Here is a 16,817-nt window from a genome sequence, read left to right as displayed (position 1 = left end):
AGCAGCCCACGCAGTGCCGGCCAGGTCGTTGGCCAAGAAGAAACTAGGGCATAAACAACTGGGGCCCTACCAAGTCGAAGAGCAGGTCAACCCGGTGGCTTTCAGGCTGGCGCTTCCGGAGGGTTCCAGAATGCATCCGGTGTTCCACAGATCGGTGCTCACTCCCTACAAGGCACCGCACAGGTTCCAGGAACCCGGAACGGCGCCGAGTCCGCTCAGAGAAGGAACGGGGCACGCGGGAGTGGCACAGGAGGAGCGCATCAACGAAGTCGCGGAGATTTTGGACTCCAGATGGGGGGAAGAGGGAGTAGAATACTTTCTCGCCAGGGAGGGCACCCCGGCCAGTGCGAACAGCTGGGTGCCGGGCTACGCTTTAGACGAACCTCTGCTCAAAGACGAGTTTCATGCCCTCTTCCCACATAGACCTATGCCAGCGGACTTTTTCGACGACTGGCTTTTCACGCCCACGCTTTCGGACAGCACGTTCAGGGGGTTCGACTCGGACGAGGAACCGACACGAGACGTCCGTTCCCCGGAGGGGTCACCCTCGGGATCTGTCTCAGAACCCTCGTATTGGTGGGACGATAGGCCGGAGGAGCAGTTCCGCAGGAAGTGGCTGGACTGTTCCGGCCGAGCAACGCCGCCTGGAGGAAGTGCGGGAGAGACGGACATGGACATTTTCGGGGACGACCCTGGTTTCGAGCACGGCGGCACAGAGATGGAAGAGGAGGTGACTGTCGTCAACGAGAGCAGGGAGGAAGACCCGGAAGAGTTCCGATGGAGGCCTGCCACGGGAAGCGACCGATATCCGACGTTCGTCCCTTTGCAACAGCAGCCCCCAGCTCCAGCACCGGAAGGAGGGGAGGGGGGACTGGGGGGCTTCGAGGGGGGGATGGATGTCAGGGGTTTAGGTGCAGAGGCACGGGCAAGGGAGGAAACAGAGAGCGAAGGGGAGGAGACAGAGGAAAGGATGAGTGATGACGACGACCCGAGATCTCCCAGTCTTTCCAGTGAATCAGAGGATTCACAGAAAGGAGCACCAGTGGCCAGGGCAAGGGGGGAATCTAGAGAGGCACCCCAGGAAGATAGAGCCAGAGGAGACTCAGGGGGGAGCAGCTGGAAATCGGGACCAGCGTCACCGCCAGGAAGCAGGGAAGAGGAAAGGAGCCAGGGGGGAAGCGCTGGCAGCTCACCACAGGAGGGAGGGCAGGAGTCAGGAGTGGCCACACCTCCATCGGGGAGCGAAGAAACGGTTAAGAGGAAAGTGGAAGGTTGGGCGCGCGCGCCAAGTTCAAATGCAGAGGAAGGCGGCGCAGTGAGCAGCCCCGAAAGGGAACCAGGTCCTAAAGCCCGGCGCAAGGAGGCAGAAGGGTCCGGGTCAGCGTCAGAAGAATCCCGGAAGGAAGAAGCCCCGGGGGGTAGAGGGACCCAGAGGAGGACAGTCAGGAGGAAAAGGTGGAGCAAGGCTAGGATATTAAGTTGGTGCGCACGGGGCGGAGACTCAGACGGAGCCTCGCCGATCTAGCTAGTAGACGTAGAGTTGCAGACAGCAGCGTGAGAATGGAAACTGTAATTCAATAAAGACTTTTACTTAATGACCGCTGGCTAGCGTGATCCTCTGTGAGCTAGGATCTTGAAGCAGCTCTGACACATACATCCAACTCTTTAAAGCCTCAAATAACAATCAGGAGATATTACATTTGCATACCTTCAGCACAATCTTTTTCATTTCTTCATCAGGAGACTGGAACTCTCTGATAAGGATCAACATTACTTCCCTGGTATAGTAATTGGCGTATTCTGCATCCATAAGTGGAATAAGGTACCCGATAGCTTTCAAGAAGGCAGCCAGACCCTGATGGTACATAATTTTAGAAACATGATTAAAAATCAATGTCCAGGCATGTTCTCTTAAAAATGAGCTGACTGAGGCAACTCAGGCTTACCTTTCCTCTGTGCTGGCGTATACCCTTCCACAGGGGCTTTAAAACAGAGTCAAATGACTCTATACCATAGGGAGTTGCTGCCTCGGCTAAAGCAGCAATAGCCAAAGCACTGATGGTACGTACTTTCTGCTGCTCATCCACCAAGCCTGAAAAACAAAACACATTGCTCGTTTCATCTTGCAGAGACACAACTGAAGTGACGTCAACAGATATCAGGGCACAACAAACACATTTCAGGTGATACCCAGTTGTGGCAGTCAGCTTGCACCACAGGAGGCATTCTGTAAACAGGAGTCCCTTCTTAGTACAACACAAGTGCTGCACACAATCTTGTGCTTGGGAGAGAGACTGTGTACCCTCTGGCACAACTGCAACTCATTGACAGTTTAGCTTTGTGTGCTACCACCTGTGCAACAATGGCAACTCTCAAACCTTTTCGTGCAGACATTAAATTGGATCCCACTCTAGGCTTACCAAAACCCGCACAATTCATGTTAAAATATTTTTGGAGCTATGAAGCAATGTCTTGAGAGACCTCAACAAATCAGGGAGAATATCCCAAGTCATCCCAATCCTATCGCCTAATCCAGTGGTGGTAAGCCTTTTGGCCAAGGGTGTCACAAATCTACACCTCACTCTGAAGTGTATGACTACAGTACTTGACAGGTCTTAGTATAGCTTTGTCTCTGGTCTAAAGAAGTCTTAACTTGAAGAGTAGCACAACACCAAGAGGCAAACAGGACTGCAAACCTAACTTCAGCATAGCCTCCAATCCTAGTCTCCTATACTGCAGGCTCGTCTACCCATAACTTAACTATCTATCTATCTATCTATCTATCTATCTATCTATCTATCTGTATAGCGTTAAAAGGGTCAAGACTGATATAAACTCTCAGTTAATATCTTTTTTAAAAAAAGAAAGTTGTAAAATTGATGTTATCTCCACCACCAAGTACACACTACATTGGTATGCCAGCTGCTAAAAAGGTAAAGGGATCCCTGACCATTAGGTTCAGTCGTGACAGACTCTGGGGTTGTGGCGCTCATCTCACTTTATTGGCCGAGGGAGCCGGCGTGCAGCTTCCAGGTCATGTGACCAGCATGACTAAGCCACTTCTGGAGAACCAGAGCAGTGCACGGAAATGCCGTTTACCTTCCCGCTGGTAGGCGGTACCTATTTATCTACTTGCACTTTGACGTGCTTTCGAACTGTTAGGTTGGCAGGAGCAGGGACCAAGCAACGGGAGCTCACCCCATCGCGGGGATTCGAACTGCCAACCTTCTGATCAGCAAGTCCTAGGCTCTGTGGTTTAACCCACAGCGCCACCCGCGTCCCTCCTATGCCAGCTGCTAGTCATTTGCAATACTGCGATAACCAGAATGCACACTTTGCTGATGGAGCTAAAGGTAAGATGCATTTTATGAACAGTCCAAATTTTCCTCTCTGCATTTTGCTTTTATACACCCAGCAGACTTTACTGCAAAGAGAAAATCAAAGGTGCTCTGATACAACACTGATTTGTTATATGACCCATTAACAGCATTCAGCTAAAACGCACTCCCCTGCTTTAGGACTTGAACGCTATGCAATTTTACATCTACTTACCATGCTCAATAATTTCAACCAAACTTCTGAGATGAGGTAAAATGGCACAGCCCATAAGAATAGCAATTTGCTGCACAATCTTGATACCAGTGTGCCTAGCTTGCCAGGACTTCTTGCTTTTACACACGGCTTTTAAAAAAGGCAACAGAGATGGAATGCCCAAAGCAGAGGCGACCACAGCAAAGGCTCGAGCCGTTGTGTTACGAACATATTCATCCATGTTATCGATATCAGGTCGCATAGTGGAAATCATTGTTGCCAGTCCGGCAGCCTGAAAAGACAAAATAAGAAAACAGGCTGCTATTGCTGACTTGCACAAAGCATTTCTACAATCTAAATTCATGATCGAGTAAGCCTGTGCTCGTTTTTCAAAGCCATAAAGCAACAGTATCTTGCCTTGTCACAATATGCAGTCAGATTGGTTGATATGCTTATTATGTTATCCCAGGTCAAGTTTTCAATCTCTGCTAGTATTAGCATAATAAAAAGAAAGAATTTATGGTGTGTTTACCTTAGCCAAGTTGGAAATAATTTCTCTGCCTTCTACCCTGGCATAGTAGTCTTCATCAATCAGCAACGGTTCAATGACCACAAGAATCTGAAAAGGGTTAAATGAAAGTTAAAACACTTAGGTCTTATGCAAATACAGCTTTAAAACTGTGTTAACTTCAGTAGTAGCTAAACTCAAGAATGAGCTTCATAGAAGTTGAAGGTTTCATGCTTTCCAATTCCAAAGAAGCCCTCATTTGCATTCATTTAATCCAAATTGCAATTCTCTGTTATCCTTCTACTTTGGTACCTGGCACTAATAATTTAATGCTAACAAGGACCGTTCCTACATCCAAAAATAATATTATAGCTGTGGCAGCTAGGACTTAAAGACCTAAGTTAATAATTTGGAATTCAAAATTTAAACGCAGCTAAGTGAAGGGCACCAACAGTGTTTTAACAACACTGCTTTTTTCTATATTTAATTGTGGAAATAATATATTTATAGCTATGAGCCTACAACACAATAGGGAGTGCAATCATCTGTCATTCTGAATATATACATCACAGGCTTACAGTGGTACCTCGCAAGACGAATGCCTCGGAAGACGAAAGAGTTTTCTGTTTTTTGAGTCGTTCCGCAAGACGAATTTCCCTATGGGCTTGCTTCGCAAGACGAAACGTCTTGCGAGTTTGTTTCCTTTTTCTTAAAGCCGCTAAGCCGCTAATAGCCGCTAATAGCCGTGCTTCGCAAGACGAAAAAACCGCAAGACAAAGAGACTCGGGGAACGGATTAATTTCATCTTGCGAGGCACCACTGTACATTAAAATTATGTCATTCAGAATGAAAGTACTAAATTCCAGTGAGACAAACCTTGTGGACATATGGTCGGACCAGGTCATCTAATTTGTACAAGATTCTGTCAATAACTTTGACAAGCAAATGGCGTTCTTGGTCTTCAAGAGTTGGTGACATCAGCAAGGGTAAAATCTGATTGAACAGCGGGCCTGCCCCAAATTCACGAGCTTTATCAGTAATCTGTCGCAAAGCAGCCTATGGAAGAGGGGAAATGTAGCATAACATTAGATACAGCCTGCTCTATTCATTTTAAAGCCCAGCAAGTCAAAAAATTAAAATAAAGAGGTATGTTTCTATGGTATTTAATGCTCCTTGTTTTTAGACATCTTTCGAAGATTCATTTTACTGACAGGGCTTTTCTGTAGAATTGGAAGGGTCCTCTACTCCAAGCCCCTGAATTACAGGAATCTCAACAAGATCATAAACTTAAATGACTGGCAAGCTGCATGTGAGATTTCTGACTTTAATCTTTGTTTTTATTTTTGCTGTACACCACTTAGAGGTTTTGTACATGACTCAGCTGTATAAGTATTTTTCTAAATCAACATAGCCACACTCTTCTAAGCAGTCTTCGAAATATTTTAGTAATAATAATAATAATAAAATTATTTATATCCCGCCCTCCCCAGCCGAAGCCGGGCTCAGGGCGGCTAACAACAATCAAATAATCAAACAGTCAAATAGTCACACAATCTAAAAATATTTCATCTTAAAAATTAGTTAAAATCAAATTGATGGCAACCAATTAAGCAAAATTCTGTGCAGGTTGCCAAAGGAGGGAGTCAGGCTGCGCCCTGACCAAAGGCCTGGCGGAACAACTGGGTCTTGGAACCAAAAATGCTGTCCAGCTCCGTCAAGAAATTATAAAGTGAGCCTATATAACATAATAATAATAAATTCAGTCATAAAGCACAGGGCAAACACAAGACAAAGTGAGCATAAACAGTGGATGTAAGAGGGGCAGCGATCTAACTTACCTTCCTCATGGGAGGGGTGCCATTCTTAATTTTCAAAAGCAATTTCATTATTTTTCTTTCTTTCTGTTCCTCTGGACTGAGTGTTGATTCGTCAACATCAACCTACGGTTAATTACAAGTACGCTGGTTAATACACATTTAATGCCAACCTCCATACAGTGTAAGAAAACAACACAGACAAGCCAAAATCTCACCAGTAGTTTATCGAAATACTGTATGTCATCTGGTTTTAGGAAAGGAAGATTTCCTGAAGGCTGGTCATTGACACTTTTCATGGTCCTGTCTTCAGTTTGCATGTGGAATCCAGTCATGCCGCCCAGAGGTGTTGGCGTCGCTGTAAGTTTACGAGCTGGAGTACGGATAGGGACATAACCCGCTGGAGGAGGGAGAACCTAAAATGAAAAAAATTAAGTGTTCAAACCAATCATCGGAGAGATTAAAATTGTGGTTTTTCCCAAAAAATTTATTGACTTTCCAAAATTTTAAACAAACAAACAAAAATCATAACTGAACTTGATCCAATCTTAGTAACATTGTTAAGTGACTTCCTCAAATCACCCTAGCTGAATTTCAGTGTATATCATTGTAACAGTTTACCAAAACCAAGTTTTATCATAACTTAATCACTTAACATCTTTCTTTCTTTTCATTTTAACTTTAAGCATATTATTCTCTAACATCACATATTTAAACCCTAAGCCTATCTGATATTTGCAAGTTTTTCCAATTAAGTTATCTTAAAGTATTTAAGTAAATAGTCTTTAAATTTCATCCATTCTTCCTGGTACTCCTCCTCCTCCTGGTCGCGGACGCTTCCAGTCAGGTCGGCTGGCTCCGATTAAAATTGTTAAACACAAACAGCTATGCGCCAGCTGGCAACCATACTGCCCCCAACTGGCTCAGAAGTGGCAATTTACAGGCTGCTGCTCACCTGAGCAGCGCCACTTCTCAAGAGTCTGCTCAGGAAACAACTCTGTCCAGTCTGTTGGATCTCAGCCAGTTGGCATCATCTTTCCCAGCTTCTTGGAGGAGGCCCAGAAGAAGCCTGTGCGTCAGTGTAGAGGCCTCCTTAATGTCACTGGGAAAATGAGGTGCTGCGAGCCACCTCTAAAATCTTGCCCAACTCTCACGTACCGAATTTAGCGTGCTCATCTTCCAATTTGGTCTCTACTTAAGCTGCTCTGGAGGGGATGACACTGGAGACCCTGCGCAGCTTTGCCAAGGAGAATTCATCACCTCAGACTGAGAGCACTGACCATGGCTAGTGTGAACTAAAGATGAAGAGTTTGGATTTGATATCCCACTTTATCACTACCCTAAGGAGTCTCAAAGCGGCTAACAATCTCCTTTCCCTTCCTCCCCCACAACAAACACTCTGTGAGGTGAGTGGGGCTGAGAGACTTCAGAGAAGTGTGACCGGCCCAAGGTCACCCAGCAGCTGCATGTGGAGGAGCGGAGACGCGAACCCGGTTCACCAGATTACGAGTCCACCGCTCTTAACCACTACACCACACTGGCTCTCACCACTACTGGCACTACACCACTACTCTACACCACTACTGGCAAGGTCTACCGTTGACCCAGACTGGCACAGCTGAAAGGAGAAGTAGGACATTCTCCCCCACCCTCCAATCCCCATGGTTTGATTTTCAAAAGGTCAGGACGTACTGCATTCTTCCAGAAGAATGAGCTTTGGACAAAGCAAGAATACGCAAGCTTTACCTTTCTGCCCCGGTCCTATCCAACACCTGCATGTGGAGGAGCGGGGAATCAAACCCAGTTCACCAGATTATGAGTCCACCGCTTTAACCACTACACCACACTGGATCTCCAAAAAGAGAGAGTGTGAGAGAGCAAGTAATTCTAAGCACAAGGGCTTTTTAGACTGCTTCTCCCTTAAGAGCACCTCGCTCTCCAATGCAAACTGCTTTTGAAACTGAGCCCAGCTATACAAAGAAGGCTCCTCTGGGTTAGGCCCAATAGACTCACAGAACCATATAGAGATGGAAGGGACCTTGAGGACCATCTAGTCCAATCCCCTGCAATGCAGAAATATGCAGTTGTCCCATATGGGAATCAAACCTGCAACCCTGGCATTATCAACACCATGCTCTAACCCACTGAGCTATCCAGGTTCCCATGGTTAAGTTTAGGAAACGGCTGGATTCCATCCAGTCTTTTGAGACCATTCATGGTAGATTTTTTAAAAGCAAAATAACAAAGGGATCGCTCAAAGTGCAGGCACAAAAACTATTAGGTTACTACGAACGGAGAAGATACATCAGTCAGGTCCTGATTCACAACATGCAGGCAATATTCAAAACATAGGTCCGTTCCTGAACAAGGCACGTTAAAGTTAAGGAAAACATTATCTAAATTCATGCTAATCCTGCAAGTGATGGCTTGGGTCCATCTGCTTACCCTGTATCCCTCAGGAAACATGGCATCCAGTTCTTCATCAGAAAGGGGCCTATTTCTCTCATCTATTTCTCTTTCCCAACGCCAAGCTTGGAGCTGTTCAGGAGTCATGCTCATGATGTGACCTATGTTGAAATCAACAGATTATGTTGTTAACTCCGTCAAATGATCTCCCTGTTCAAATGTACGGCGCAACAAGCAAAGGCATATATACATCATTATTGCACACGGCCAAATTTCAAGCTCGAATTATTTAAGCAGACAAGCATTGCACGCAGAGGGACAAGCAGAGTAAGCTTGAAAACCGCTTTTTTATTTCATCAGGTCGTTGCTGAGTTCCAGCATGTTTTACGCTTGGTCTGTTAAAAAAATAATTCAAGCATACCTGGTGTGGGGGTCGCCATGTTCATAGCTGGTGTACCAATTGGTGTTTTGCCGGGTGTCAACACAGGGGTGCTCCCCCCCATCTGGCTTGCAGGCGTTTCATCCCAACGTGATTTTCGTTTGCTTGCCCCAGGGGTTGGGGTTTCGCCAATGGAATCGCCACCTCGATCAGTACGAGGTGTTTCAGCCCAACCACTCCCATGTCCAGGAGTATCTGTAAAACAAAACCCACTTGCTTCAAACTGATTCCAGTGGACAGAGACAGATGATCTATTCTGAAAGTGAAAACTTGCTGCAGGTTTCAAGAACCTTTTCAAAACTCGCACTTCCCCAAGATGTTCAAACGCAATCATGAAGAATGTTACTCGCAAATAAGTAAAGCTGTATTAGTTATACACAGGGGTTCCACCTGCTAAAATGGAAGATTAATTTTGTCCCTTTTGGTCAGAAGACACACGCATCAATAATAATAATAATAATAATTTATTATTTATACCCCGCCCATCTGGCTGAGTTTCCCCAGCCACTCTGGGCGGCTCCCAATCAAGTGTTAAAAACAGTAAAGCGTTACATATTAAAAACTTCCCTGAAGATGTCTTAAGATGTCTTCTGAATGTCAGGTAGTTGTTTATCTCGAACAGAAAATTGACATTCTTCTTAGTATTAATAGTAACAAAGGAGATTGCTACCCGTGAAAAACATCCAGAACTCTCTCGACTGCATAGAACTTCTTGAGGTTCTTTGGATTTGGCCTTAGGGTTTCATGTACATTGACAAGCGAATAACAGATCAGGATGGTAAAAATACCTCTTTCTGTTTTGGGAGTCTCATCCCATCGATTTTTCCGTGCGCTGGAAGTTGCACCTCCATGGCCTGGCGTTGCATGCCCAGGAGTATCCCCACGCCCAGGTGTTGCAGCTCCTGCTGGTGTATGGCTAGGAGTTGGATCCCATATTTTAGATCCAGGTGTTGCTCCAGGTGTCTCACTACCCTTTGCACGGCCAGGTGTTTCATCCCATCGCAAAGACGGAGTATGTCCAGGGGTCTGAATAAAACAAAAAAAACGGGTGTTATATTGCACTACTTGGAAAAGTACTTAAGATTGCAAAATACTTGGGAATTCACATCAACTATCAGGGTGCAGATCACTGGTTGTCTTTTTTTAACCCAGCAGGTATTTTCATTCACCTTTGTGGCTTTTATATATTCCACACTAGAGAATTACGTTGATTGAGAGGTCCTAAGGCAACCTGGTGCCCTCTATATATTTTGAACTACAAATCCCACCAATCTCAGCCAATTGGACAGCTGAAAGGCACCAGGCTGGGGAACACTGCTATATGTGCAGGGCATTTTAGGCATATGCCTGGTTTGTATGAAAGGGGAGGCAAAGTGCTGGGGACTCTACCCTCTCCATGGAAATCTGTGAAATGGGTGAGCATACCATGCTATCGATACTACCTAACTGTTCTCTGTACTGTAAGCCATGGCAGTGGCCCTTGAATTCACAAAGTAAGAAAAAAGGATAGCTCTACATACAGCAAAGGCTCGTGAAACCCCAGAACTCAATGACTTGAGACAAGCAGCCACTATCATCACACCCTTACCTCGGCTTGATCCCAGTTAGATAATTTCTTCGGTGTGGTACCAGGAGTCTGGTCAGCAGTCTGATCCCAACGCCGTTTGCGTTTTGATGGTGGCTGGGACGCAGCACCATTGACGACTTTAAGTTCGCCGGCCTTAGCCTTTTCTGCTAGTTGCTGCCTAATTTCCCTCTGTTAAAAGATAAAACAAATAAATGACTTATTCCTCCAGTACTGTCAGTTTAAAATAAATTCCACACTCCTGTGCTAGTGGAGCCTTTTCAAATCTTTTGATCTACACTTTTATTTGCATTTTTGTAAACGTGTAAGCTATCCAGTTGGCTATCCCCTAATTGCAATCTTTTTTTCTTTCTTTTTTGCTGCTTTAACTTAATTCTGCAGATAAGCACCTGCCAATTATTAATGTCAAATAATTTAGCCAAAAATATCAACAGGCTACACTGAACAGGACGTACTCAAAATATTCCTGATCCTCCAAACCATGGCATGGGCTCCCTCGCTTAGATTCCCTAACTTATATATTCCTGCTTAGTGCAAGCAATCCTTTGCCATTACGTCTGAACTGACAATAAATTGGTTTCTTCCTGCTCAACTGGATCTAAGTGTGGGATAGGAGGAAGGAATCCTTGACACTAAAGCTCCATACAATGGCTCGGAAGCCTGGATTTTTATTTGTGAACAGATTCAATGTTTCGGCCAAAAGAAAGAGACAATTAAATGTTTTCTTCCTAAAAACATGTGCAAATTCACCATGATAACATTTGTTTTGCTGAATCCACAATACTCAATTCACTGAATTTGCACATATTGTCCACCAAGAACGTCACATGCAGTTGCACTAGGCTCAGAGTTGAGGAACTCCTGGTCATCTTCTGGGTGCCTTCGATGTCTGCTGCCTCCGTATGTGAACTTACTGGCAACAGCACTATGATCCACAGTGGGCAGTTGTGAGCCACCCATCATTTAATTTCCTCACAATGCTTTAACATGGTGTTGCTCCAAAACATATAGGAAAATTTAAAATTGTTTGTGCAATTGGACAAACAGGTCAATGGAGGATGGACGGGGAGGAGAGCCAATTCATGAGAGATCTGAGTATCGATGGGCTCTCAAAAGCTGCCTGATCATCAGCCTAGACTGCAACCAATTAAAATTTAAAGTGGAACTTTAACCCACCTCTTCTTTTGTCAAATGTTGTTCACGCATAACATCCATATATGTTCTCGCATTCATTTTAGGGTCAGGTGTCTTCCCTCCTGCAGAAGAGAACAGCAACAGGACAGAAGTATAATAAGTACAGGAGATTAGGAAAAGTTGGCTTTTAAAACTGCCCTACTCTAATATTATGTTATGCCAAAATGAATTAATTTTACTGTTTTGACTGAATTGGTTTTTTTAAAAAAAGATTACATGTATCTTACGTTTATTCACTTTGCTGATCAATTTAACCTGTTTGAACACAAACATAACTACAACAGTTTAAAACAAATATTTTTTTAAAGGAGATAAGAATGATAAAATGACAGCACAGTTAAAAGAGTCTTCAGAAGTGATGGGTTCCTGGGTTGCTAATCCGGAATACGTACACTTTCGTGCCTTTGTCTCCATCAGCAGTTCTGACTTCAAGCAGCAGAATAGAAGCCTAGAAAATTATCTCTTTACCATTAGTAACACTTTGGAAAGATATTTATAATCAACACATTACCTTGTTCAAGCTGATAAAGCCTATGTTATCTGACTACTAACTATTGTAAACCTAGATAATAACTCAAAATTGTTTTTTATCATACAGACCAGCGTATATGCTTCGATGAATCTGGACAACCATTCCCAGATTCTCATTTTGTGGTGACATGTTAAAGGGCTTCATTTAAAGAGAACACATTTTCTCCCCCCACTGCTTCTGAAGGCACAATTATTACATTGTGAGCTGATTCCAATAAACTATATTCACTATAAGGATACTCACAGGCAAATGATTGTTTTTCCCACATCATAAGATATACCAATCTATATCTTAAATTTTATTCTAACTTTTAAATATTTTACAGAAGCCCAACTATATAGTAACAAACTTAGCAAGGATGCACTGCTCTTAATGTGCAGATTGGCTATACATGTAGTATAGCATTAATATTTAGGACAAAATAAAATTCTTAATACATTTTCTATGCTGAAGATCATTGCCCAATTGGCAGTGTCATTCTGACACTAGCTTTGATAAGGACTTTCCTTTGGGATACTTTTTCACCATTATCTACACAGGATGTGTTGAACTGCACCCTTAAGAATGCAGACAGGACTGGCATATAGCAGTACTGCTGTAGGAAAGAAATTAAGGACAGTTAGTATGGGCCTGTGAATTCTGACAACACATGTTTATATCAATGACAGTTAAGCAAGTAAAATCCATATCCCTATCAATTCATGCAGGCTGAAATGCTAATTTACAAAAACCTGCAACCAACTATAGTTTTAACCAACAGGTGCCCTCAGGTTACCTGTCAAGCTGACTCACCTGAGGAAAATTTCCATCAGGCCCACTACTGCCCCTTGCACTGACCTACAGTCTAAAATCATCAGAACAGACTTGAACTATTAAAAAGTACCAAAGCCTCTCAATGTTACTTTTGCTTCATGTAGCTAATCTTCCTACTGAGAATGAACTGCCATGTTTGCTTAGCATTTTAAAAGCAGCAATTCTCTTGTGTTCTAATTTTGGACTGAACCCTTCCAGAAAGCTGGAAGGTTCTTGAGCACTAAATATACAAGTTGCTCAAAGTATAGTATACATAACCCAAAGCAAAAAAGAAAAAAGAGAAACCTTTAACCCTTTGTGTTTCTATGGCAATGGCTCATTATTTTCTTGTCCTTCTACCTGGAAAGAAAATTTGTATTATAAAAGATGAACAAAATGGCAAACTACGATTTCAACCAACTCTTAAAACTACATAAACTAAAAATTCCTGAATTTATAAGCATGCCAACAGAAATCAAAGGGCTAAAGACAATTTTAAGGGAACAAAACTCGTAAGAGCCAGTGAAAAAGAGAAAATAAATTACCATCTGCAAAAGGATCAAGACGCTCAGGGGAAATAATCATCATCCGCCTGCGGTTTTTGTATTCATCTTCCCGATCAGCAATCTTTTGTGGGCGATGCTCAGCAAACGGATCATACTAAGAACCAGAAACACAAAATACGGGATTTCTTTTGTGAGCCAGCAATGTAAAAAGATAAGGAAATTTCCCCAAGGTTTTCTATTTCCTCTTAAAGGAAACACTACTTCAGCTGAATGAAAATTGTGTTCCCAATTCACTACAGTTCGTAGCTGATTATATTCCATATTCCACTTACAAATTAATTTAGCTTTTATTTTAAAAACAATTAATCATTATTCCCTATAAAACACTTCCAAAGCAAGTATTTTTCTTCACTGCCAACAGTAAACTTCACAGCTGGTGTCTTTTGCCAAATCACTCTTATGTTTGGTGCAGAAGGTGGAGCTGGGGCAGAATGCTGCAGCAAAGTTAAGCTGAGCACCTGGACAAGCACATATTAAACCTGCTCAGTGGGAACTACACTAGCTGCCAAACAGCTCCCAAGTCATGTTCAAGGTCTTGTTGTTATATATAAAGTCCTGAACAAGAAAGGACCAGGCTACCTGCCTCCCCCTGTACAAACCTCTACGGTGACATAGATCATCCAGGCAAATTAATAATAAATAATAATAATAATAATAATAATAATAATTTACTCGGTTTCCCCAGCCACTTGGCAGCTTCCAACAAGAGATAAAAAATACATTAAAACATCAGTCATTAAAAACTTCCCCAAACAGGGCTGCCTTCAGATGTGTTCTAAATGTTAGATAGTTGTTTATTTCCTTGACATCTGATGGGAGGGCATTCCACAGGGCAGGCACCACTGCTGAGAAGGCCCTCTGCCTGGTTCCCTGTAACTTTGCTTCTCGCAGTGAGGGAGCCGCCAGAAGGCCCTCAGCACTGGACCGCAGTGTCCAGGCAGAACGATGGGGGTGGCAAAATATACTATAATGTAACATTGGACAATGACCAGAAATTGAGCATTTTCTGCCACTCCAACTGTATTACAGAACACTCTTCCCCCTGCCATACACGAAGCAATAACCATGAATTGCTTCCCTGGACCCGTAAGATTAGACCCTTTTAAATTTCAATCCCCATGTTCCTATTTTATTTTTATATCAATGTTTTATTGGTTTTAGGCTGTACTTTTAATCATATTGGGTTTTTAAAAAATATTCTACACCACATAGTTTAATACTATTAAGTGGCTTCTAAATGAAGTCCGGTTAAACAATACAATTAAAATTTAAAAACAATAAGTGGCACATAACGAAATGTAATCATTGCACACAATTGCATGGAGGTTTCAGCCGCTTACAGAATAAATTACTAATTCACATGCAGTGTGTACGTTCGTGTGCACGGCCACAGGTAAAATCTCTCACACCTCTCACTGAGTATTTTGTCCCCATTATTCCTCCCAGAAATGGGAACAAGAAGCTTCTACTTCTTTATTGTATTATATACTGAAAGGTTCACCTGTTCGGTTGACTGTGGTATGTCATTAAGGAGTGCCACTGGTGCATGGTATCCAGGTTTCTTCTGGCCAAGCAAGCTTGTAGAAGAGTAGTCGTCATCATCCTATACAAACAGGAACATTTAAGATTTAATTAATTGTTCGTTTCTGTATTTAAATTATGGTTTTCGGGATGGAAGGCTTTTTTGCAAACTTTAAATGGGAGCTGTAACCGGAAATGTAAAACTTGCACACCTTTTCATTTAAGAACAATTTCAACAATATGACAGACTTTGTTTTGACAGTAAAATATTGGTGTACTTACGTCTTCTAGCTCAGTTGCTGCAATTGAAGTTACATATCCAGCGAATCTGCTATCACTCCCGCCATAGATCTCTTGGTCATAATATCCTGTAGAATCAAGGCCCACTCCCTGAGCTTCATCAAGGGCAGCTTTTTTGCCTTGGATTTCTCGAATCTGTGCTTCAATGTCTATAACAAAGGTACATTCAAATGCTTTAATATATATATATACACACACATACACACAAATTGATTCACAAAGGCATGACCAAAGGTATTACTGGAAGCATTTCATCAACTTCTCCAAGGCATAACCAAAGAGCAATCTAGCAACTGTTCTGCAGGGCTGAAAACATACAGCATATGTAGGAAACTACTGTATTAAGTCAGGGATGGAAGAGGAAACCTTTCTGGGACTGCAAGCAGGTGGTGGGTGGACCAATGAACATAACCTAGTGATGGCCAAACTTGGCCCTCCCGCTGTTTTTGGACTACAACTCCCATCATCCTTAGCTAACAGGACCAGTGGTCAGGGATGATGGGAATTGTACAGTGGTGCCCCGCAAGACGAATGCCTCGCAAGACGGAAAACCCGCTAGACGAAAGGGTTTTCCGTTTTTGAGCTGCTTCGCAAAATGAATTTCCCTATGGGCTTGCTTCGCAAGACGAAAACGTCTTGCAAGTGTTCCGATTTTTTTCCGCTCCCCCCTTTTTCTAAGCCGCTAAGCTGCTAATAGCCTTTTAGCCGCTAAGCCACTAAGCCTTTAATAGCCGCTAATAGGGTTGCTTCGCAAGACCAAAAAACCGCTAGACGAAGAGACTCGGGGAACGGATTATTTTCGTCTTGTGAGGCACCACTGTAGTCCCAAAACAGGGGGAGGGCCAAGTTTGGCCATCACTGATGTAACCTATGCTTTTGTACGGTGAGACATTCCAGTCACATACATCAAAGGTTTTGAGATACACACACACCCCACAAATTCTCCATTCAGACAATCAAGATGCACGGTCATAGTTCAAGGGTGCAATCCAGCACAGCAAAAGGACTTGAAGAGCGCACAGAGAAGGGGTGTGGTCAGGAGAGTGAGCATATTCCTAGGAAGCAGTGTGGCTTATGTAAAGACGAAGGGCCTGACAGAGAATGAAATAACTTTCTGTTAGGAAAGTTGTAGTCGTATTGATGAGGAAGATGGATAACCTCCAAGGTCCCTTCCAACTCCAAGTTTCTATTATTAACTATTATTATCACTGTTCATAAAATATTGCCTCACTTGCAGGATTTGTTGGATCTGCCTACTGTAAAGCCATACTATGGCAACTCTCCTGTAGGCCTTCTAAATACTGTATACCCAGATAATAAAACATGCACTAAAATGGTCATGTTTGCATGTCACTCTAATATAACTTAACAGGAATTAGCCGTAGTGAGTCTTCTGTGCTTCCTTTCTGATCCTCCTCTACGGCTAGGAGTTGGGAGTTCTGAAAGTTTTGCTTCCACTTCTGGCTATTATTCTTTTTAGGTTTTTTATCCCCTCATTTCCTCCCAAAGGAGTCCAAGGCAGCAAATACATTAAAAACCCTAAAAACTAACAAAATACAGTGGTGCCTCGCAAGACGAAATTAATCCGTTCCGCGAGTCTCTTCGTCTTGCGGTTTTGTCTTGCGAAGC

General features: G+C 43.1%; 1 protein-coding gene across 11 annotated transcripts in view; it reads right to left on the bottom strand.

Moving 5' to 3' along the window:
• Positions 1-16,817, bottom strand: part of SF3B1 (splicing factor 3b subunit 1) — a 32,958-nt gene that overhangs the window by 12,491 nt on the left and 3,650 nt on the right. For 2 of the 11 annotated variants that reach the window (XR_014008823.1, XM_081197061.1), the window contains exons 2-16: positions 15,171-15,337; positions 14,869-14,970; positions 13,347-13,461; positions 11,460-11,539; positions 10,287-10,454; positions 9,487-9,724; positions 8,681-8,893; positions 8,299-8,420; positions 6,072-6,269; positions 5,878-5,979; positions 4,916-5,095; positions 4,064-4,150; positions 3,553-3,823; positions 1,947-2,092; positions 1,709-1,855 (exon numbers count right to left, since the gene is read on the bottom strand). Coding sequence is in view for 8 of the 11 variants with exons in the window: in XM_081197061.1 (XP_081053187.1) it covers positions 1,709-1,855; positions 1,947-2,092; positions 3,553-3,823; positions 4,064-4,150; positions 4,916-5,095; positions 5,878-5,979; positions 6,072-6,269; positions 8,299-8,420; positions 8,681-8,893; positions 9,487-9,724; positions 10,287-10,454; positions 11,460-11,539; positions 13,347-13,461; positions 14,869-14,970; positions 15,171-15,337 (2,336 nt within the window). In the remaining 3 variants the exon portion in view is untranslated. Of the gene's footprint in view, positions 1-1,708; positions 1,856-1,946; positions 2,093-3,552; positions 3,824-4,063; positions 4,151-4,915; positions 5,096-5,877; positions 5,980-6,071; positions 6,270-8,298; positions 8,421-8,680; positions 8,894-9,486; positions 9,725-10,286; positions 10,455-11,459; positions 13,293-13,346; positions 13,462-14,868; positions 14,971-15,170; positions 15,338-16,817 lie in introns of those variants that run through there. The other 9 variants (XM_081197064.1, XM_081197063.1, XR_014008821.1 and 6 more) reach the window with 9 other exon arrangements.

This window comes from Podarcis bocagei (genome assembly GCF_964188305.1).
Source record: "Podarcis bocagei genome assembly, chromosome: 1".
In the NCBI taxonomy this organism is placed as follows: Eukaryota; Metazoa; Chordata; class Lepidosauria; order Squamata; family Lacertidae; genus Podarcis; species Podarcis bocagei.
This window is presented reverse-complemented; position numbering and strand designations above follow the sequence as displayed.